The following is a 23,080-nucleotide window of genomic DNA, read 5'->3' as shown; positions in this document are numbered from 1 at the left end:
AACACATGGTTTGAATGGGTCGACTTATTGTGTCGAATCTAACTGAGAGGGACATCATCTACGTCACATTTATAAACAAAATTTACTTCAATGACAAATCCACTGTCTGTCAGCAGCTCGCCAAGTTAGCGCTGTTGTTTGTTGTTGCTGATGTATTTATATTGGTAGTAATTACAGAGAGGTATATAGGTGCCTATTTTTTAATCGTAATGCTTCCGAGGAGCTGGTCGATTTAACCGCAGTTACTTTTTTTAAAAGCCGCTCACAGCTGCTCTGGGGGGGGCGGAGTGTCTGCAAAGTGCTGCGCCGATTGGGGCGCTCAATCGGGGGAAAAGAGATGGCGTGCTTGTTGGAGGCCCCTCTCCGCATCAGTGTGCTGTCCGTGAGTGTCTTTCTCATAGTTTCAAGTAGCATTGTCCATTTTGCAGTGTGCTCATTCAGGCAGTGGGCGGGCAATATAATTTTATCAGTCATATTAAGCTTGTTGCTGTCAAACCGTGAAGGGTTCATGTCTTCTGTTAGCCTGAAAGCTAAGTTAAGGGCTTTGCAACATGTAGCACTCCGCCTACGTTAGTGTCGAGGAGAACAGTTTTATATTCTCAGCTCGCCCGGACAGGCGGGAACATTCTGAATATGTGAAAGGCAAGCACGCGATTCGTGTGTCCGCTCGCCCCGTCGGCGTATTAGAGAATGCAAACCGAACGAACGACGTAGCTGTCAGTGTCACTCGGAGTGAGTTAGCAGCTAACTGCTAAGAGTGAGAGTGCTGTCACCACTGTTCGTGTTTGACATACTCAAACACTTTTAAAGAATGCGCAATGGAAAATAAGTTGCAGGACTGAGCTTTTTATTCCAACCATCCGTTATTATTTGACCTTAACGGCCACGGTTCGCTAATTACAATAACGAACTTAATGTAATAGTTGAGATAGCTAACCACTAGCATATTCAAAGCTAACACAACTCTATGGTTTCATCTTTTCCTTCTTAACTCTTAGTATTATTGTTATTTTCTTTATGGTGTGTGTTCTATTTCATTAAAACTGTAGCACTTAGAGTTACACTATGAATGAAAAGTGCAGTACAAATTCAATTCATTATTATTATTATTATTATTATTATTATTATTATTATTATTATTATCATTATTATTATTTCTTATTATCAGCTCTGTCAGCTGTCGAGAGTCTAATAATTTGTATGGTTTTGTGATGTATCTTAGTAGGTAACAGTGGCTGCCAGTTGTAATTTGCTTGGCTAAAGTTAACGTTATGAAATAGAAAGCGAAAACAAGCATGTCAAGAATTGCAATAGTGAAACGCCCCCGGCTCTGGTAACGTTATATGCTGATGGAAAACTTCACTAAACACTTCAAGATAAATGCAACATGTGTTTTAGTAGGCCACCTTTACTCTTCTTTTTAAGTAGCTCCGTTGTTGTGTATTATCATATTTGTCTGATTTAAGCCATGAAATAATCGATGCACATTAAAGTTGGTTTCTAAAGACAGGCGTTTGCAGTACAGCATGTGCTTAACAGTGAGTCTGCACCTGAAGCCAACAAACACCGGTAGTAGCAGCGTGTTGTTGTGTTGCTCCTCTAGGGTCATGTGGAAAGTTCTGGTTACAGCTGTCAATGATATAAACAAAGTTTTCTGGTGTCATCAAGCGACATGGTGCCATATTTATATATATATATGTAATGCTGCTGCATGTACACGTTAGTGATGTCAATATGAGTACACATGTGAGTATCAGAATGAGGTAGATCAGTGTCTTTAAGGCATTAAAAAGTCTTTATTTTAGTTTAAACACAAGAAAATCAACTATTTGAAATTGCATCTAATTGCTTCTTTTCAAATATTTGTATTTCTTTTAATGCTGTTTTTCCAGCAGGGAAAAAACTGATCATGCTGGCACATAGTTTGACGAGCTCTAGTTTGTTGTCAGAAAAAGGTCAAAGTATGCTCACATCAGTACACCATATGTGTAATTTTCTTTAGTTTCTCTGTGTGTATATATATATGTATGTATGAGAAGGAAACTGAGCAAAATACAATCTCATTTACTTTCCAGCCCTAGCTAGAAAGTTAAAGCGTCTGTGAATTTTGTTGCTCACGCTTCTTTTGTGCTGTTTCTTGTGCCCATGCAGGAAGTCACTGCCACAAGTCGCCATTATGTTGACCGACTGTTTGACCCCGACCCACAGAAAGTGCTGCAGGGAGTCATGTAAGTATCTCTTAATATATGATGTCTTCTCTAGTGCAGGCACAGAAGGAATATGCATAGCTGGAATGAATGCTTGTGCAGCAAATGACAGACAACCCTTGCTCTCAGTTGGTTGACTAAAATTTTAGGGAGAGCGTATTACCACTAGAAAAGTGTGGACTTTATTCAGCCAGTGCATTTCAGCAAAGCCAGGAGCTGCCAGATTAACATTTTAAATTTTTTTTTTTTAATTTATTCAACACTGATGTAGGACATGTGCATCCACGCCAGGTTGTGTTGGTGAATTACCTTTCACAGGCAGTTTACTAAATTTGTTTAAAAAATGTTTGAATGTCATGCACAGTGATTATTCTGTAGAAAACTGACTAACACTGGGGTGTTTCTGTGGGAGCATGACCTCTGTGTTTACATGCACAGGCTTTCATGTGACAATCTCGAAATGCATTTCACTGCTCAGTGTGAATTCATATCTCTCTCTCCCTCTCTCACTCTAACTTGCACTCTCTGCCTGTACCGCAGTGACTCGGACTCTGACTGTTTCACCTTTATTTTTAACCTCTGGATAGACTAGCTCTGGTTACGTTTTGTACCGCTCCACTAGCCCAGCACCTGCCTGACTTGACTGCCTGCTACAGCTGTACTTTTCCACTAGCCTCACTCACCTGCTATTTGATATCATCTGGGGCACTTGCAGAGCAGAATAAAATACTGCAGCGGAAAAAATACGCTGAAGACAAATGAACATAGTTGTGCTGTGGCCTACAAGAATATGTGACACATCTGTGCTTCATGCAAACCTTCTCGGTAGCTATTTGGATATATCACCCCTGCTGACCTCTGTCTCAACAGTGTCTTTATAATTTATCAGGGGAACACCCCTGTGTGAAATGCATCTTCAATGAAACATATCCTGTTGTTCTTAAAGCATGTTTTTATGTTTCTTTCTTCAAGAATACAAGCTCATTTTTGTCTGATCAGTTGCAAAATTATATCAACGCTTGAACTTTTGTCACAGTTGCATCAAATAGATTGCCAAGATGAGTCCTCTCATCTGTGTGTGCGTGTCTGTCTATCTTCACAGTGACATGAAGAATGCCGTCATTGGAAACAATAAGCAGAAGGCCAATCTGATCGTCCTCGGAGCTGTTCCGAGGTATGTCTGCACTACTTTCCACCTTACTTTTTCATTTTCTCTCTCTTCCCACTTTCTGACCTGTAAATACTTTATTCAAGGACACTCAAGAGATAACATTAGTTGTACACAAGATGAACAAGAATTGGACATGAAAAATAGCAATGTGGCATAATGCAAACTAGCACAGCAGAAATGTCAAGGCTAAAGAGTGTAACTCGTTAGCGTCATCCAGCCTGCACTTTACAGGTCACTTGGCACCTCTGCAGTGAACGTGCTTCAGTGTGTGTGTGTTTGTTCTTTGGGTCCAGGTTACTGTACCTGCTCCAGCAGAGCTCTTCCAGTCTGGAGCTACGAACAGAGTGCGCTGTGGTGCTGGGCAGCCTAGCCATGGGCACCGAGAACAACATCAAGTCCCTGGTGGACTGTCACATCATCCCTGCCCTTCTTCAAGGTTGGGGCGCACACACATACTCATGCATGCAAATACTTACTGCAGAGGATGGCATCTCGTGTACTTGAAGAGACCCAGACCTTAGCAATATCTGTGTTTTGTGCTTGCAGGTCTCTTGTGTCCGGACCTTATTTTCATTGAAGCTTGTCTTCGATGTCTCAGAACAGTCTTCATCAGTCCTGTCACCCCTGTGCAGCTGCTCTATACTGTAGGTCGCCTTTTGCAGGTTCTGCTTAAGACCTAACTTGTCAGACTAGCAAACATGGAATAACAAGTACCTTCTAAGTGCATATTATGCAGAGGTCAAGACCTAACAATTTCCATTTTGAAATGATGTGTGATTTTTAGGATCCCACTGTGATTCCCCATCTAATGTCTCTACTGAGCCGCTCACACAGAACCCAGGAGTACATCACACAGATCTTCTCCCACTGTTGTAAGGTATTTGTTGGTATTTGGTCACACACAAACACTGGAGTGCATCGCCCTTGTAGCTGGAGCAAGATTCATTGTTAATGGAATGTAAATTGTCTCCAGACCCCAGACCATCAGACGGTTCTTTTCAACCATGGCGCCATCCAGAACATTGCCCCTCTGCTTATCTCACCCTCTTATAAGGTAAATGGCTGTCTGTCTGTTAAATACATATATATATTTATATATACTGTAATTACTGAACCGGATTATACCACCTTTCACATACCGTACTCACTTCCATATATAACTCTCTCTCATGACCTCATTGCCTCTCCAGGTTCGGATGCAGGCGTTAAAGTGTTTCTCAGTCCTGGCTTATGAGAACACTCAGGTCTCCATGACACTGGTGAATGGTGAGTCTCTTCTCTTCGACTCGAGCTTCACCTTTTAGTTTACACTTGTTAACAGTTCATTAACATTTGTGATTCCAGTGCTGGTGGATGGTGAGCTGCTCTCTCAGGTATTTGTCAGAATGATGCAAAGGGATCAACCCATTGAAATGCAGTTAACAGCAGCCAAATGGTAAGTGATGTACAACCATAGCTATTGATATTACTCTATATTCTCTGTATACTTTCTTTTTTATGTGACCTTTTCTCTTTCTGTCCCAGTCTAACATACATGTGTCGAGCGGGTGCCATCAGGACAGACGACAGCTGTATAGTTCTTAAGGTCAGGCTTTTCTTAGAATCCTGCAACTGCACCTGTATTCACCAGTATTATTGTGATATTATATCAGTTCTGTATGTAACATGCACATGACTTCCTTTTTTTTTTTTTTTTTTTATCCAGACCCTGCCCTGCCTTGTACGAATGTGCAGTAAAGAGCATCTTCTGGAGGAGAGGGTGGAGGGTGCAGAGACGCTGGCCTACTTGATGGAGCCTGATGTGGAGCTGCAGAGGATCGCCAGCACCACTGACCACCTGGTGGCCATGCTGGCAGACTACTTTAAGTACCCCAGCTCTGTCTCTGCAATCACTGACATCAAGAGGGTGGGTCAGTGGGCCTGGGAGGGCCCTTTTTATATGATAAATTATTTAAATGATTACCTTTTTAAAGATGTCACCCTTTTTAATTAAAAAGTTGTGGCACCTGTTGACACAGTGCAGCGGTTCATTTTCTGTCCGCTCTGTCTTATCCAGCTGGATCATGACCTGAAGCATGCACACGAGCTGAGACAAGCTGCTTTCAAACTTTACGCCTCACTAGGCTCCAATGACGAGGACATCCGCAAGAAGGTGACCTTTCCTTGTGTGTATTTTTGTTTTCACATATAAATATGCACACGTGTTTATATACTAATGCACTTCTACTGTTGTGTTTTTTTTGTTTTGTCCCAGATCACAGAGACAGAGAACATGATGGACAGGATAGTCAGTGGCTTGTCAGAATCCAGCATTAAAGTCCGCCTGGCGGCTGTCAGGTACAATGTCTTTGCAATGTACGATGTCCTGCCCTGATGATGACACTTTGACAATGACATGCTGTCTTCTGTCTGACTCATCTGCTCTTGCAGATAGTGACCTCTTAAAGTCCCTGTGATCCCTCAACAATTTAACTGACATTTGTGAATACCAGTTTGTATATACACAGTTAATTATTGTGATTGTTAAAAACGAAATAGATCTAAAATTTTATTGGAAGGGCTATAAAAAAAAACTTAAGATTTTGTTCCAAATTTTATGATGATATTAAATCTGGATTCCGTATCAAACTTTCAGTTGTTCACATGTCTATTCAATACCAATGCAACAGTGCCTGAGCCTTTCTCCTGTGTTGATGCATGCACATGTTGATGTTTGTTTTCTTGTCCAGGTGTCTTCATAGTCTTTCACGATCAGTGCAGCAGCTGAGGACCAGCTTCCATGACCACGCAGTGTGGAAACCTCTCATGAAGGTCAGTGGAGTTAGAAGGACACAAATCCAGTAATGAGCTTTACTGAACGCAAAGAGAAAACAGCTTCTCTCTTTATCTTTGTGGAAGTAGAAGTTTCAAGAGCCCCTTTCACCCATGCACTACAACCCTGAAATTTTCTGGACATTCTGTATGTATGTGTAAATGTGTGCAAATGTCTGATTCAATTGGACCGGACGTTAAACGGACTTTACTTTGCCAACTCCCCAGTGCAAAGTCTGTGTGATGTCCAATGTGTGAATACAGCAGCTCGTTTTCTGGAGAATTCACAGCGAGCGAGTGGGCGTGTTGATGATGTTTCTATCATGCGGCTGGCGCTGGATACACGCAGCAGGCCAGCTAAGCTGCATTGTTTCAACTGGGCCTGAACGCTCCGCTGTGAAGCTAGCACTAATGGGAGAGAGGACTTCCTGTGACTTCTCGTAGAATAAAAGCTGTTTTATTTCTAGTGAAAAGTTTAAAAACACTCAATTACAACTGCAGCTTACTTTTTGCGTCATGTCCTGCCTCCTGCACACTCTACCCAGATGCCACCCCTCACTTAAACCAAGTATTTCCGGCAGGTGAGAACGCGTATGAAACGGACAGTCTCCTGCTGTGTGCTACGTGTGTGAAAGGGCAACTCTGGAAAATGTCTGGAGAATCAGGTCCAGACAGTTTCCAGAGTTCAAATGTAAAAACAGCTTAGTTGTTTATTGAAGTTTCTATCCTGTATAGGTGGCTCCTAGGCTGGGTGTGTGAATGTGACACAGGATGGCACTGGTAGAAAAAATTAATGAATGTAGAGTAACGTGGTGTATTGCTGTTGTGTGTAGCTGCTGCAGAACGCGCCAGATGAAGTCCTGGTCATGGCCTCCTCAACACTATGCAACCTACTGCTGGAGTTCTCACCCAGCAAAGAGGTACACACACACACACACACACACACACACACACACACACCTTAACGTAACAAAGAGAATAGATTATTTTTCTTTAATATTGAGACCAGTTGTTTTTGTATGTGTGCAGCCCATACTGGAGTCAGGGGTGATTGAATTACTATGCAGCCTGACCCAGAGTGAGAGTCCTGCACTTAGGGTCAATGGGATCTGGGCCCTGATGGTAAGAATAGAATTTTAAGTCGTGTCTTGAAGATTATTGAATCTGTGACTTGTGTTGCTGTCTGATTGGTTTAGTATAAATTGTCTTGTGTCTCTGTTTGTGTGTGTGTGTGTGTGTGTGTTTGTTTAGAACATGGCATTCCAGGCAGATCAGAAGGTGAAGGTGGAGATTGTTCGATGTCTGGGTACAGAACAGTTGTTCCGCCTGCTGTCAGACCCCGACACCAACGTGCTGATGAAGACTCTCGGTTTGCTGCGTAATCTGCTGTCAACACGCCCAGTGAGAGCAACACACCCACACACATAAATGATAACTCTAAAGCATTAATAATATACAGTTAATTATACTCTTACATGAAAATAATAGCCTGGGTTGTGGAGGGTTTACTGGCTCTTCAGGGATATTTGGAGCAGGTTTTATTCATTTTAACCGAAGTATGCAAGCATTTAACCCCATACTTGCTCACATTCTCTGTAGATGCGCATGACCCTGTGTGTGCCTAATCAGCATAAAATCTCAGACATGTAAAACACAGCGTGCATGTTAATTCTCTTCTGCTTCCTCTCCACTCTTGACTCTCATGTTGTCAGCACATTGACCAGATCATGAGTTCTCATGGGAAGCAGATCATGCAGGCGGTGACCCTCATCCTAGAAGCAGAGCACAGTATAGAGGTCAAAGAACAGGTGAGCGCTCCCTCTGCTTCATGCTTACGAACGGTTCTTCATACAGAATTCATCCCACAGCTGGATGAAAAACCTGCATCGTGGAGTGGTTAAAGGCTCTCAGATATGATTATAGGTTATCCGCCTCGGCCGGTCTTCAAATGTGTGTGGTGTAGTGGTATTTGTAGAGATGTAAACACATCAGAGAGCATCAGTTGACAGTTTCAATTTTTTTTCCTATGTCAGACACTGTGCATCCTAGCAAACATCGCCGACGGCAACACAGCCAAGGAGCTCATCATGACGAATGACGACATGCTTCAGAAAATCAAATACTACATGGTACAGTAGATTCTCCTCTAATAAAATATAAAGTCTACTGTAGCTCACGCCTGCTTGTGTTGCTGTATACTGCTGTATTCATTTCAAGACTTCACTGTTGGTTGTTTCTTGTTTTTAGTAGTTAGACATCTTATTCAGGCAACACAGCCTGTGTTTTTGTTTTGTCCTTCTCAGTTGTAATTTCTCTGACTTTCGCTATTTCTGCAGGGGCATTCGAATGTGAAACTGCAGCTCGCTGCCACGTTCTGCATCTCAAACCTTATCTGGAATGAGGAGGACGGTAAGCGACACACCACAGGGGTAGAAGCAAGAGTAAAGAATGGGGATGGGTTCAGTGAAAGGAGAAAGACAGACGTGAGGAAAACTGAGGAAGTTTTCTCATTTCTACTGAAATGTTGTAGGTCTGAGAATGGTTGAGGAAACCTCCAAACCGAACCACCTGTACTGCCTGCTCAGCTGTAAATAGATCAACCTTTGTTCTTGCTTCTACAGTATTCAAGAACATGATTTGGACATTAATACGATACATCCTAGTCTTTAAGACCCTGAGTGAACTTTGTTGTCTACAAAACACTTCAAATAATGGTGCACTGAATGCTTTAAGAAACTGCAGAGCCATTTAGGCCCTTTGGCCTTTGGCTGGGCCGTAACAGTGGGGCCAGCCCAGTAACCGAGAATGTCTGTGTCTGACTGACTGAGTTCCTGAAGGGTGAAGTTACACCATTTGCCGCCACTTCCTGTATCCGTTTCAAATTAAAAGCCCTCGTTTAAAATGAAAGTCTGAGGCCGTGTCTGAAATTCCATACTAACATGCTAGTACGCTAAAATAGTTTGTGAGATGAAACCTTAGTATGAAACCAATAGCACATAAATTGAATACTATTTACGGGGAAATATTACAGTATGCAAGCACTGGACACTACGTCAAGGAGGCTCTCAGGAAGTGACATGATAATTACAGCTCAGTGCATCTAAAAAGATACTACTGTTTATTTACACAAAAGTATGTTGAACAATGGTAGACACATGTAGTGCATAGTGTGCAGTTTTGGACACTGCCAGTGAAACGGAAGTTAGAGCATCTTTAGCTTCTGTACTGTGACGTATCTCCCAGTGAAACAGAACATTTGAGCACTATACAGTTACAAGACGGGTTTAAATCAAATCCTTTGTATTTGATTGGACCGCTAAAATTGGGTGGACCTTAGTACGTTCAGTGTGATACGAAGCTGCAGAAAGAAACAGAATTACAGAGGACTGTTGGCTCCACACATACCCAAACTGATGGTATATCAGGAGGACGAGGGAGAGATGAATAAATTCAATCACATTGCTTTGGAAAGGTTTTGCCCACTGATATCCAAACACATATCTCCTCCCATCTCTCTCCATATTCCTCTGTTAGCTACTATGACCCACAAGCGGTCAAGTGTGGTTTTACATGATTGGTGCGGCCAGCTAGTCGCACAAAGTCAGATTTGATTGGATGAATTTTTGTTCTTTTGAGTTCAAGATGAATCATCAAACATTTGAAACTGTTTTACAGGAAGAGAAAAGACAAGAATTTTGATGTAAAAACACTCAAATGATTTTTTCACATAATTGGCATATAACAAGAGATAACTGGACAATTATCACATTGACACAGCAGTAGAAGTGGAAAATGTATTTTTCATTTTGCTGGGTTTTTAAAAGCCCTCTAGCGTATCATTCACGGTCCAGTCATATTCTAGGTTTGGACCTAGTCTTGTTGAACTCTTAAAAACCCAATTACGCAAAACTGAAATGGAGCTGCAGGCTAAATGCCATAGTGTTATAGTCACAAAATTCTGGCATGAATGTGAGGTTAATATTAGATGTTGGCAGATACTAGTCAATGTTGGAATTGGTTAATTTTCCTCTCTGCTCTTTTATGCTTTATCAGGTTCTCAGGAGCGTCAGGACAAGCTGCGGGAGATGGGCTTTGTGGACATCTTGCACAAACTCACGCAGGCCTCTGACCCCAACCTCAGCGACAGGTGGGACAGCAAAACCTAAAAAATACACAACGTTCTCATCATACACTTATTAAATTGCTGAACAGGGTGCGCTAATTCTGTCTGTCTGTCCCTCAGGGCAAAGACAGCGATGCAGCAGTACCTGGCATGACTACAGAGGGGAGAGATCCCCTACTGCCAGCCTAACTAACAATCGTCGGGAGGACACTTGCCATTGGTTCTTTTGTTTCTTGTTTTGTTTAATCTCGAGGCTTGTTTTGTTGCACAAAGACACCTTTTTTTGGAACTGTGGCTGGCCTCCCTTCACCTCCCACCCACCACTTAATACCGCCACCTCAACCCAGCCTCAACAGTTTTGCTCACTCCAAACCTCATTTTGGAGACTCTGAGACCGTGGTTGTTGGGAAATCAACGGTTAGGAGGGTTTCACTTTCAGCTTTTCTCTTTCTTTTTTTTTTTCCCAACAATGAAGTGAATTTTTTCCTTTTGGGACTTTGTGATTTGAGATTTGTGATCTTTGTTTTTTCTTTTTTCTTTTTTTTTTTTTTTCTGAGTGCAGCAGCCTGACACCAGCGCCGCCCTGTTGTCAGGAGGGCTTGGTGCTTTTGGACTCCCAGTAGTGGAGATTCTGGTCTCAGAGAACCGGACTTGGAGGTTTGACACAAGAGCAGGGCTGTTGGACAGCAAAGGTTCCCTGTTTTATTTTTTTAATTTTTAATTAATGATATTACTATTAATATTAATTAATGTTTTCTTAAGGCATCACAAGCAAGGACACATTTGGAAAAACACAGACTGCCTATTTTGAAATTTGGGTGTTTTCTTTTTTTGTGGATACATACCTCGTAAATATATAAATATATATAAATATAAACATATAAATATATATTTTTGGATTTTTATTTTCCCCCGACCCTTCTGTTTGTTTTCGTTCATTCTCTCTGAACCATGATTCTTGGCACAGTAGGGTGAATCCACTGCAGTCTGATGGAAGTAGGTATTTGATTTGAACATGGTCCACAGAGGCGAATAAGGAAAAGAAAGCAATTTCCCTGATGATTTTTTTTTTTCTCCACCCTTGTGGTTCTGCGTGCACTGGAGCCTGTCACTTCTGTCCAATATCCTTATAATCCCAATGGGAAATGTAGTTCCAGAGTCGATAGAGCAGACTCTGACCTGCCCAGACAGTAATTAACAGGCACGAGTACACAGAACACCACACATACAAGACGAGGATACATGTATCCTCACACCTCCAATGAATACGATTTTAAATGTAGGTTGCTTTTTCTGCATTCTCTGCAGCCCCCCCATCTTTGTGTGTTTGTCAAAAGGGATAAAGGAAACTCCCAGGTTTATTCCCTCTGATGTGTTTTGAGAAGCGAGCAAGGAAGGAGTAGATGTTAGGAATGAAGGAAGAACAATTTGAGACTGGCTGCGGAGGATGAGGCACTACGTGCATCCACAGCAGCAGAATAAAGTGTCCTATTGTGTTTCACCCCTCTACCATATAAGTTCCTCTTTCCATCAGGATATTTCTATAGAGTGTTGTTCCCTGACATTTCAAACCTTACTGAAGCTCTGATAGAATGAATGTTATCACTGAAAATATATGCAGACCTGAAGAAGGACTTCCTTTGTGTTGCGTCTTTTTTCTCGTTGGAGGTTAAGGTACTTTTGTGGTAAAATTCCAAAGGAGCGTAGGTTTGCTTCAAGTGTTAAGTTGTGTGTATGAGAGCTTCTGCAGTCACATGTAGCAAGGAGCAAATCCAGCTCGGACTTTTCTTTGTTTTGTTGCTCCTCCGTCTGTTGCTTCCCCATCTCTAATCCACAATGTCTAAAAGAAAGCACAAATATATGCAAGTACAGTGGACTTCCTAATAAGTTTGTATTGCAGTTCATGGTTACCTAACCCCAGGTTGTGCCTCATGTATTACCTTTACATTTGAGTCCAAGGCAAGCATCTCCAAAAAATATGTAGATGTTTCAAAAATGGTTTTAATAGGTCTTAAACACTTTTTTATTTATTCAGGGAAGTTTCACTGAGAGGCAGTCTCTCTTTTTTAGGAACACCCCCCTGACTACATTCACACTGTTACACACATCCACACCTCAAAGCTTCCCTGTATAGCCACAGTCTGATCTGCTCCACTGGAGTAGTTGGGCCTCATTCAAGGGCACCTCAGTGGTGGTAATGAGGGAGGGGTAAGTGCTGCTTGTGTTCTGAGTATTTCCAGAGACCTCTAACAATCTGGATGAAAAAATGATGTGTTTGCTGCACAACAAAAATATGAATAGGTTTCCAAAGTTGCCACTCTGTTTCCTAATCCAAACACAGATGGTAGCTTGACTTAAAATATGTCTTTGGTTTGGATTTGGCGTATTGATGTTACTTTCTATTATTCTAGATTTTCATACACAATAATGTGCTTGTATTGTACAGGAAGAGCAAGGACACACTGTACATTATTGCTGGCTACCTGTATAGGAGGATACAGCTGCAACTTGGAAAACGGGTTAAAATTTTTTTTTTTTTTTTTTTTTCTTTTTCAGCAGCAGCACATGGACGAGTCTTTAAGGATTCTGGAAATACCTTCAGAACAGCATTACGTGTTGTTAAATGACCTTCTGGGTTTTTCAAACACTGTTTATTTTACAGAGAAACATATGCTTACCTCTGTGACTCGAATGTAATACATAAGAGGTACAAACTGGGGCTAATGTTTGCCAAATGTGATGGTTCCCAAGAGTAGCACAGGAGTCTGATATCTTACAAAACAACACTTCTTTATTGTTGTACAGTATGTAATCCTGGTAAAGTTTTTTTTTTTTTATGTAACAGCAGTCTTTAATAAAATACATCTGAAACCCAACAACCTCCAACAGGGCAGGCTGTTTGTCTACTCCCATTAGCCCTCTGCCCTCGGCAGCTCAAAAGCAGGCACATTCCTCATGCAAAAAAAGCTGTGACATGCATTTGATTTAAAACCCCTTTGTGTACCCAAGACCCCCCCCCCCTATCCCACCGCACCCCAGAGCAACCGGCACGATCAGACACTCCACAGACATCGATGGGAGTTCTGCTCAGTCAGTCTTTGTATTTCAGTGTGTAAAGAGTCCAGGTAGTCCCCTCCCCTGCTCCCATTACAGAAAATAGAAACCAGAAATCTGACTGTCTATATTACAAGTAACATGTGGTGGACCTGTGCTGCACAAAGCAGCACCTCACCAAAGCGGAAAAAAAGAGTCTGTACAGAAGTCCTGAGACCTCCATAGTGGTGCAGCCTGGGTATTGTAGTTTTTTTTTGTTTTTTGTTTTTAGAGTTAGGCTGTTGTCTCATACCAGCATTAAGCTCAGTGGTTGGCAAAGGGGTTGAAGATGATGATGATTGTGTGTGTGTTCAAGATATGCTTTATGTGTGAGTGCTACATAAGAATTGGGATGGGTCCACTCAGTCTAGAGTGCATGCAGTTGTGAAGTAAGAATGTAAATCTTCCTCCCCAGCCTGTTTCCATTCCGATCTCCCAAACGCACAATATACTTCCTCGTCGCTCTCATCAATAAAAATAAATAAATACACAGCCTTAATAAATAAACATATTCTATAGTCGACATTTTCGATAAAGGTGCAAATGTTCTCTGTAGGTGAATTTGATGGCTTTCTGTAAATTTTGATCCAAATGCTTGCTTGTAGTTAACTTGAGGGAAGTCTATGTCTTTATATGGAGAAGGCACGAATGGCTGGATGGCTAAAGCTCAGGAGTGATGTGGGAGTTTGTTTTTACAATCTGTTAGGCTGGTTGTAAACAGTCATGATGGTGATAAACTATGACATATGGCTGCTGTTTAGAATATTAGTGTTTCTCCCTCATTTTTCCTATAAATCTTGTTTTTGTCTTTGGCACACAACCCTACCGCTTGCCTGGATGTTTAGGTCCACACTCAGCATCTCTGCTTCTTCACATGCTCACCTACTGACCAGAATGTGTACTTCAAACTTCTTTTAGCGGGGGAAACAAAACATGGACTACTCTGTCAAAAGTTAAAACCCTATTCAGATATCCTTATATGTTTGTAGATTGTGTGTTTTCTCTGAATGTGTATGACTTTGAAGAGATGATTTGATATCAGCTTGATGTTTTCCTCCATAATCGCATCCCTTTCAAAAGATAATCCCACCAATGAAGCGTAAGTGACCTGATGAAGAGTTTACATTCCCAGTCCCAGTGCAGCGGCTCGGATTGTTACGCTTGGGTAAAAACATGTTCCTCAGCGTGAGATATGTGTGTTATTACCTGCCCTTTGAAGAGGAGGAGACATCCATACTGAGTTTTTAAGAGCAATATTGTATTGTAGTTAACAAGAAAGAGCTAAATTAGGCTCCAGAGAATAATGGAACCTGTTAGAAAGATGTGCTGTGGTCCTGTGTGTCCCAGTAGCTGCAGGGATTGACTGGTGCTACTGGAGTGTAGATACTGTAAGACAATTTGTGCTGTTGTAGTTCTGTGGTTGATCAGTGCTGAAAAGGACAAAGTAGTCGTCCACACTGATTTGCCGACAGCTGGCTTTGTGTTTCGGCCTCCCAGGTGTGTATCTGTTTACCTGTCAGTCATTTTAGAATTTCCTGCCTGACAAATTGCTTCCCGTGTGAAATAGACCAGCTGTCTGTCTGCCATTGCTTTTCATTCCATCATCCTGTTGTCAGTTTCCCTGATCTGATCTCCTTTTTATCCCCTTTTCCCTCTCTGTCACTCTCTGCTACTCTTGTGTAATCTTTGACTTTTGCTCATTTGTATTCCGTTCATATCGCTGGCTCATCTTCATCAATGAAGCTGATGTGCCCTGTGGAGTACCTCCCCTCCTCTGCCTCTCCTCTCCACTCCTGCATCTCCAGCTCCTGGGGATGAGCGACAGGTCTGGCCTGACCGCGGTGCGGCTGTGAGTTGCACCGGGTGAGAGTCTGGGTTTCTCCTTGCCTTCTTGCACCGACAAAGTCCAAAGACAAGGGCAGGGAGAGGGTGGAAGGATGGAGAGAGAAGGTGGGGGTCACAAGAGGGACGGACGGGGAGGGCCTCAGCCGATGGGCGCCTGGCGAGGATGTGAGCGATGGGGGAGCTGAACAGTGGGAGGACTGGGGAGGAGGGGTGTCCTGGGAGGGAGGCGGAGGGAGCAGGCCTCTGCTGGCACAGCTGACAGGTCGGGACAGGTGGGGCCCTTGGCAGGGGGAAAGAGATGGAGAGGAGGAGAGGGACATGGAGAAGGAGAGAGAAGGTGAAGGGGCGTGAGAGGCCAGGGGAGGCTGGTCGTGCAGCGAGGGCAGAAATATGCCATTACTGGAGGAAGCATGGAGGCTTCGCAAGATATGGGATCCCTCATGAAGTCCTTCTTCAGGCGAGGAAAGGTTGGAGTGGGCAGGGCCCTTGATGTTGTCCCCTGGGAGGTTGGACAGGGGCTGTGGCAAAGCTGAGGGAGATGAATTAGGCCTTTTTGGTGAATGAGGAGTTGGGAGAAGGCATCCTGGCAAATCCACAACCTCTATGTCTCCACTGTCCAACAGGGAATGAGTGTCAGGTCTCTGGAGGGAACAAGGTGTGGCGGGCGGTGGCATCACTAGACTGGTGCTTGTTGACAGCTGGCTGGCACTGCTAGGAGGTGGGGTTAAATTTGGCATCATGGTCGTCAGGATTGGCTGCGGTGCTCTTTGGAGGAGGGGCTTAAGCAGGCGTGTCATTTCCTGCAGCTCTTGACTGAGCACGGAGACTTGTTTAGAGAGGCTGTTCATCTGTATGGTGAGGAGACAACATAAATACACACAACAGAAAAACAGATGAAGGTTAAGTCCATTAATTGCTGCAGGACATCTCATTCCTCCAGAAAGTAATGGGAAAGACAAGGGTGATTACTGAAATAATAAATAATGAATTGTTTATTTGTGTAAAGCATAATCTGATATACACTCTGCATATATTATGTTCCCTGACAGCAACACCATTTATTCACACTCTATAGTGCATGCTGATGACAGTCAGATTTTCAGTATACCTATTTGCATCCGGAACCAGATGTGCAATAAAACATGCAATGTGAACGAGTTATGCTAATTGGCTGGTGGTGGCCTGCCCAGAGCCTAATTTTCAGTCAAAATGCCATGAAATCTGTTTAGTAGTTTATAAAACATCCTGCAGACTAAAAGATAAAGGGGTAGTAGTTGCAGCCTTATGAGAGATGTGAAAACATGCAACATAAGTCAGAACTCACCTCCTCAGTCAATTTAGACACACTCTGCTTGATCTCAGACTGCTCCCGGATCCCTACACACACACACACACACAAATATATGAACATTAATCCTCATTACAAATCTTTTCTTCTGAAAGAGAGAGCAAAATACTATGCAGTTGTGTGTGTGTGTGTGTGCGTGCGTGTGTGTGTGTGTTACCTGGGTACGGTGAGGGTGGGGCTGCGGATGACAGGCTGGGACTGAACTCAAACTTCTGTGATGAGTTGGAAATGCTCTCCGTTTCAATGCCGTCCACAAATCTGTGTGGAGAGAGGGATTAAAAGCAAGAGAAAACATGAGAGAGGAATGTAAATCAGAAGAGGAGGTGGAAAAAGAAAAAAAACAAAAGAGCATTGATCACAGTTTGTATCTGTGTTGGCTGTGCAGCATTTTCATTTCACCATAAACATCCTCCTATCTGCAGCTTTCACTCTCACACCACTGCACAGTAGGGTGTTATTAATCTCTGTGCACATATGGACACATCATCCTACAGTGTGAAAACATCATGGAAAACATACAATTTCCAACAGCAGCTACCAGCACTGTATCGTACTGGTTGCCATGGCAGCCAGACATCTATGTTGCCAACTGCAGTGAGTGCAGTTGCTCCCCTAACTGCATGCTGAGAACTGATCCCCTGAATCTTTCTGATCATTAGTTATACTCAGTTTCTCCTTCTTTTACAGCAGTGTGTGTGTATGTGTGTGTGTTACCTGGGGCTGAGTTCAGGCGGTGCGCTGCTGAAGCTGACCACTGGTATCTGCAGGGTGGTGGGGCGGGAGTGCTCAGAGGGGGCGCGGAACGGCCTAGGTGGCAGGAGAGGGGAGCGCAAGGGCGAGTTGAGCCCCCTGCTGAGACGTAGTGGGGAGCGGGGGGCATTGGACACCGAGTTCTGCTCCTCATCACCCTCCTCATCCTCCCGGATGGACGGCAGCTTCTTCACCAGACTACCATTACTTTCCCAGTCCACCTGAGAGAAAAAGAGAATGATGAGAGTTTGAATTGAAGTGATGCAAACCAGTTCCTGAATGCACCAGCAGAGTGAGCCACCACACCTGTTGTTATTGGCAGCAACAGTGAGGTTGGAAACTATTGGTTGACATATTTTTAGCACTGTTGCCTCAGACTCAGTTGATAAATAGAGTGTAATGACGTGATCGTACCAGTGGGTGGTAGACAAACACAACAGTTTGTTCCTTTATACCAGTATGTTTGACAATCATTTCAGTTCAACACACTCCCTTCTCCTAACAGAGGTGATTTCAGGAGACACAAACACACATCTTTTTCACAAAACGTGAGAAAAGTGAGCAATTTTTGTAGAGAATTTAACCCTAAAGAAGCCAAATTGTGGGAATATTTAACAGACAATTTTAAACCCCATTTGTGCAAAGCCGATCTCATACACACGCTGCGAGATTTCTCGGCTCATTTTCTTTCATATTTGGAACATTTCAGTTGTGATTTTTTTTTTGGGATGATTGAGTTGATATGTCATTTGTTGTCATATGACAATCTAATATCACAATTCTTTGAATTCTTTTAGACTTTTGCATAGGAGAGATCTGAGTGTTGGCTGGATGTACAGTATGTAGGTATTTTTATTTTTCATACTTGATGCATGTGGTAGCCTTGTTTTATTTTACATTAGTGCATGTTTTCCTTAGTCTTTAATTATTACTATTTTATGGTTTATATCCTGCTGCTGCATTCTGTTTTGATTTTGTATCAATCAACATGTAGAGGATAAAATATGACTTATCTATAAATAAATCAGACAACATGAGCAAAAGGGAAGGAAATGAAAGAACTGTGTTCATAAATGTTAAGAGACAGCAAAAAGTTTAATGCCCTAGGTAGTTGATGTGACAAGTCATGCTCCAAACTTTTCCTGTGAACCTTGTAAGATGGGGAAGTGCTGGAGAAAAACCAGAAAGAAGAGTTAGGTTAAACAAGTGAGGCTCAAATTTAAATGAATGAATTACTGAATTATTATTTCCTATATTGTTTTGAGTAAATATTGTTTTGCCAAATGCATCTGTCTTTGCCAGGCTGCAAAAAGAAGCTTGTCATGCTACAGTGAGTACACACACACACAAACACACACACACAAACACATGCACTCCCCCGGCTCGCCCTGCTCCCCATCAGCAATGTCCCTGCTTACGAACTGAATAATTTAGGCTGTCTTCAGTGTTGATACTGGGTTGCTGAAATTTCCAGAAATGACTAGCTAAACAAAAACAGCACTCTGTCTATGATTAAAAGAGAAGACGACGCGCACGTTAAAAGTTCTTCATCTTCTAAAAAAGAAAGAAAAGAAGAGCAGAAAAGAAATCCTTTATGCAGCTGGATGTTCGGTGTGTATGAGTGTGTTGGTGTGACTTAAGATTAATGAGACTGTCACAAACTTGCCTCTATGTTTTGTACTGCTTGCAGCAGGGCCATAATTTTGTAATCAAACTCTATCTCTCTATCATCCTCTTTCACAATGACAGGATTATAATGTGTAATATGGCGTATATGTGTACTTTGTATGTAGTTGCAGAATACACACAAATGACTCCTCAGGTTATTAAAACTTAGACTTAGGTATCCACAGTGGTATCACTCTCTTGTTTACACTGAAACATTTCTTCCAATGATGAAGACAGAAGAGAACAATAAAAGATTGATCAAACAAATGAATTGCATCGACTTTAAAAACAACAGCTTTGCCAGTCTCCTATGCTGTCTTCAAAACAATCACATATCTCATGCCCCAACATAGACTGACTGCTGCAATGAGTAATGAATGTATTTCATATCTCATCATGCAGACAAGCCAACGCCCTCCGCTTTCCCTTTGCCCCTCTGAGCCACACTCTCTCTCTCCTGTCCCTTTAATCTAGTGTGTGCTCCCTCCACCTCTGCCTGCTCAGCATTCTCTCTTGTTTTTCTCATTCTTTCTCCCCCCCCCTTTCCCCCCACTCTTGTGCCACCGTGATGTATTTTTAGCTCTCTTGTTCTAATCTTAGCTCTCAGTTCCAGAGGAAACCAAGGAGCGCTCTGCGATGCGGGGGCGTGATAAGTGTGCGCTTGCCGCGTGTCGGCGTGTGCTCGTCTGTATGTGTGAGCGCGTGGGTGTGCTGAAGTTTGCATTCGCATCGTGTATGTGTGATGGAGTCAGGCTGTACACATAAATCTGAGTGCAGGCATGTAAGTGGATGGTTGTGAGGTGTGTGCGTGACAAGAATGAACAAAGTGCTCTTTGCTTTTTTTTTTTTTTCAAACAACAGTGTCAGTTTGTGTCTGCATGTTCACGTTTGTGTTTGTACAGTATATGCAGGCAACATGTTGTTCTCACTGCCATGTTTCTTGTGCAGAGATTAAACAGCACAAGAAGACACGGTACAAAACATACTATAATATCCTCCTCTTTCTGTAGCAGAGCTCGGTGCACAACTGGTTGCTCTTGCACATTACAGTGTTTTGCCCACCGGCGCCGGGGTCATGACAGTCAGTCTGAAGCCTGTGAATCAGCAGGGAGCGACACAACCATTACTAACATGATGGATCTTTTCCTTTCTCCTTTTTTTCCTGACAGATCTTCTGCCTTCATCCGTGCTGAGTAAAAACTTTCCTACTTTCCCTCTTCTTCTGTATCATCCTTTTTGCCTTCAGACTTACATTTCTCTTTTCTGTTAGTATGAAATATTATTATCATTCTTCATTCATCCTCTGAGATTGTCTCTAGATGTATTTGTTTACAGAGTAATGAGGTGCTAGATATCAGCAGGCTTTGTCTTACATACATATGCAAGCACACTCTCCTGGGCTGCTGGTACCAGAAGGGATTTGCATACATAACCAAAACGGACATCTGCAGCCCAGACCTAAGATATGGGCAGCAGCTTGTGCATCTGGAATCATGCATCCTCTTGATACCCCTATATATACACACACACACACACACACACACACACACACACACACACACACACACACACACACACACCAATAAGTGCGCACACATTTACACATTTGATCTCCACTCGTACTCTGCAGTAAGTGTGCTGTGCCCTGGAGAGACAAAGCACTGCAGTGGAAAAGGAGGGATTGAGGAAGAGAAGAATAGAAAATGAGATCTCCCCCCTCCTCTTCGTCTCTCCTCCTCCTCCTCCTCCCCTGCTCTCCTCCTCGGCTGGCTGGGCTATTTATATCGAGCAGGATCCAATCTTAGCAGCAGCTGCAGGGGATACAGCCAGTCAGGGAGAGCCCGTGCTTCCCCCCTGTTCTATTTTTAGCAACAGGACAGCTTCAAACAGCAGCACCAAGCTATTCTTGTCCCTATGTTTTGCTCCCTCTGCTGCTACTGTACCAGCCAAAGGCGCAGTCTGCGTGTTTGTGTATTTGATGGCAGGAGTAAAGAAAGTGAAGAAAAAAAACCCCCTCAAGGCTACGCTTGTCAAATTGTGGTGTGTGCAGATCTATGTGTGTGTTTTTTAAATTAGTGGTGGAGAGGTCATGCGTAGCATTTATCACGAGATCCCTCTTAAGGTGAGCGTTCCCTCAGGCTACACATTTGCACCATAAAATTTTATTTTATATTTGAACTTTGAGCACATGGAGTGCTGTGATTTATAAATATACGCCATCCACAGGCACACTTTTATAATTATACTTTTATAATTATAGCCATATCTTTAGTCTCTTTTATCAGCTTTTTTCTTTTTTTTTCCATTTTCAATCTTTTATGTTTTATTTAGTCTATTTTAGTTGTTATATATATATAATATATTTATTGTTATATATTTTCAGTACGGCCACTAGGGGGCAGTCTAACTTGTTACTAATTTGATTCATTTCAAAATACTGTATTCATTCCTTAAGGGGTAATTAGATGGAGGCAAGTTTGCTAACTTGCAAACAATCTTACACAAACAATTAATTCACAACTCTTAATGCATAGTAATACTCTCTGTTCTTCAGCGCTTAACATTACTGTGTGTGCTTACATCAGCCCCGTGGCCCTCTCGGAGATTGTAAGTGAGGTCGTGCTGTATCTCGCTGATGAACTTCTGGGCGTATTCAGGGTAGAGTCGCAGGACTTCGCGGAGGCCCTTGAGGCTGATATACTGCAGGTCGCAGTAGGTCAGGGCTTTGACGTTGGCGTTGGTCTTGATCACCTGCTCCTTTGTCAGGGAGTCCGAGCCGATCAGATCTCCTTTACCTGGGGAGGTGCACAGACACAGAGGCAGATGTTAGACAAATACAAAGAGACACTGAAAGACATATAGACATGTTTAAGTCATTGAAGCAGTAATTCGCAGTGAGTCTGTTTTCCTTAGCAGTCTCCCCGTGAAGGAAACGGATCAGCATCAATGAAGCTAGCTGAATGAAGTAAACACACAGACTGTCAAAGCATCAGATCATCAAAGACAGAAGATGAAAGCTATGGACCTGCAAAGTCATTTCAACATCAGGAGTGGGAGAATGTGTTGGATTGTTTGTTTAATGTACCTGCGAAATTCACTGCTCCCACTTAAAAATGCCCTTTCCAAAAGATACGTGCACAAAGCGCATTGAACAGTTAGTACTATCTTCCTGAATGTCAAGTGTGGATGAGATTGATAAAACTATGCAGATTTTTGTAAGTTAAATTACAGACACAGCAACAATTAAATTGGTGTATTTCCCTGATGTACATGACAAAAGTTAGTCAATATAGTTAATACTAGTCGTGAGTCTCGGGTTGTCTCGGTTTGGGATTAGAGACCACACATTTTTACCAAGTAGGGAGCGTCTAACAAAGTTAAAATTATGGGTTTGTTTTTTGGCCATGCAGCTTCGATTTTTTTCCTTCTTTTAATAAAAGTCCTCTGACTTTATGGAACAATACTAGACTGCTGAAAAACCCCTTTAATATACGTATGATTGTAAATGACTTTTAGCACAACAATGTCCAGTTGTATAACTCTTTCTCTGAGCATTATTGCAGTGAGACCCATTTTTTCTTCTGGCTTTTCTTCAGCCACTCAAAACAATTACAGGATCTGCAAAGATGATTGTATTTCAGAACATATTGTGGGCACCGTCCACCATTTCTTTTGAGGTAATCATGTTGGAGTGGATTATTTTTGAAAACCCTGACGGGTTCTGTGAATACAATGCAGAGAAGCTGCCTGTTGGCATTTCACAGCACAACTAAACCACTGGGGGAGAAACAATGCTGCTCAAGGTAACAAGATAACGATGGTGCTGCTCAGGTTAGTATTCGCTTTATTCCTCAACATTATATAACCATCTAGTATGTCCATGCAGTATTCTTATATAATCTGTTACCTGAGCACATAATATCAAAAAGAAAATGTAAATGTATTATAGTCATTAATTTGTGAGGCTTGTGATCGTAGTCTGTATATGAAGATCTTTATATACAGTCTCTGCTTGTGACAGAGAAAGCCCTTTTCAGTATAAGAGGGGAAAAAAGGGAAAAGTC

At 42.4% G+C, this 23,080-nt stretch overlaps 2 protein-coding genes across 2 annotated transcripts in view; one reads left to right on the top strand and one right to left on the bottom strand.

Moving 5' to 3' along the window:
* Positions 1–82: 82 nt before the first annotated feature.
* Positions 83–13,262, top strand: armc8 (armadillo repeat containing 8). The gene is made up of 22 exons (XM_067604170.1): positions 83–382; positions 2,152–2,228; positions 3,310–3,381; positions 3,672–3,814; positions 3,925–4,022; positions 4,163–4,255; positions 4,352–4,432; positions 4,569–4,644; positions 4,723–4,813; positions 4,903–4,963; positions 5,084–5,284; positions 5,435–5,530; positions 5,633–5,715; positions 6,108–6,189; positions 7,023–7,109; positions 7,219–7,311; positions 7,441–7,590; positions 7,902–7,997; positions 8,223–8,318; positions 8,526–8,598; positions 10,243–10,336; positions 10,433–13,262. Exons 1-22 carry the CDS (start codon positions 338–340, stop codon positions 10,464–10,466), a joined length of 2,022 nt encoding a protein of 673 aa, XP_067460271.1. The 5' UTR covers positions 83–337; the 3' UTR covers positions 10,467–13,262.
* Positions 13,263–13,985: 723 nt separating this feature from the next.
* The window catches only part of kcnh3 (potassium voltage-gated channel, subfamily H (eag-related), member 3), a 133,023-nt gene continuing 123,928 nt past the window's right edge, over positions 13,986–23,080 (bottom strand). The window contains exons 11-15 of the mRNA XM_067604169.1: positions 21,597–21,811; positions 17,313–17,569; positions 16,756–16,856; positions 16,575–16,627; positions 13,986–16,098 (exon numbers count right to left, since the gene is read on the bottom strand). Coding sequence (XP_067460270.1) covers positions 15,118–16,098; positions 16,575–16,627; positions 16,756–16,856; positions 17,313–17,569; positions 21,597–21,811 — 1,607 coding nt within the window. The 3' untranslated portion in view covers positions 13,986–15,117. The remainder of the gene's footprint in view (positions 16,099–16,574; positions 16,628–16,755; positions 16,857–17,312; positions 17,570–21,596; positions 21,812–23,080) is intronic.

The sequence above is a fragment of the Thunnus thynnus genome, chromosome 11 (assembly GCF_963924715.1).
Source record: "Thunnus thynnus chromosome 11, fThuThy2.1, whole genome shotgun sequence".
Lineage (NCBI taxonomy): Eukaryota > Metazoa > Chordata > Actinopteri > Scombriformes > Scombridae > Thunnus > Thunnus thynnus.
Note: the sequence above shows the minus strand (reverse complement) of the source record. Positions and strands in the feature narration are given on the sequence as shown.

What these genes read in the sequence shown, in the direction of transcription:
- armc8 (XM_067604170.1), top strand. Translation starts at nt 338, where the DNA reads ATGGCGTGCTTGTTGGAGGCCCCTCTCCGCATCAGTGTGCTGTCC. An exon ending in ATGGGATCTGGGCCCTGATG is followed by an intron (nt 7,312 to 7,440) that starts GTAAGAATAGAA and finishes GTGTTTGTTTAG; the next exon opens with AACATGGCATTCCAGGCAGA. An exon ending in ATCTGCTGTCAACACGCCCA is followed by an intron (nt 7,591 to 7,901) that starts GTGAGAGCAACA and finishes TCATGTTGTCAG; the next exon opens with CACATTGACCAGATCATGAG.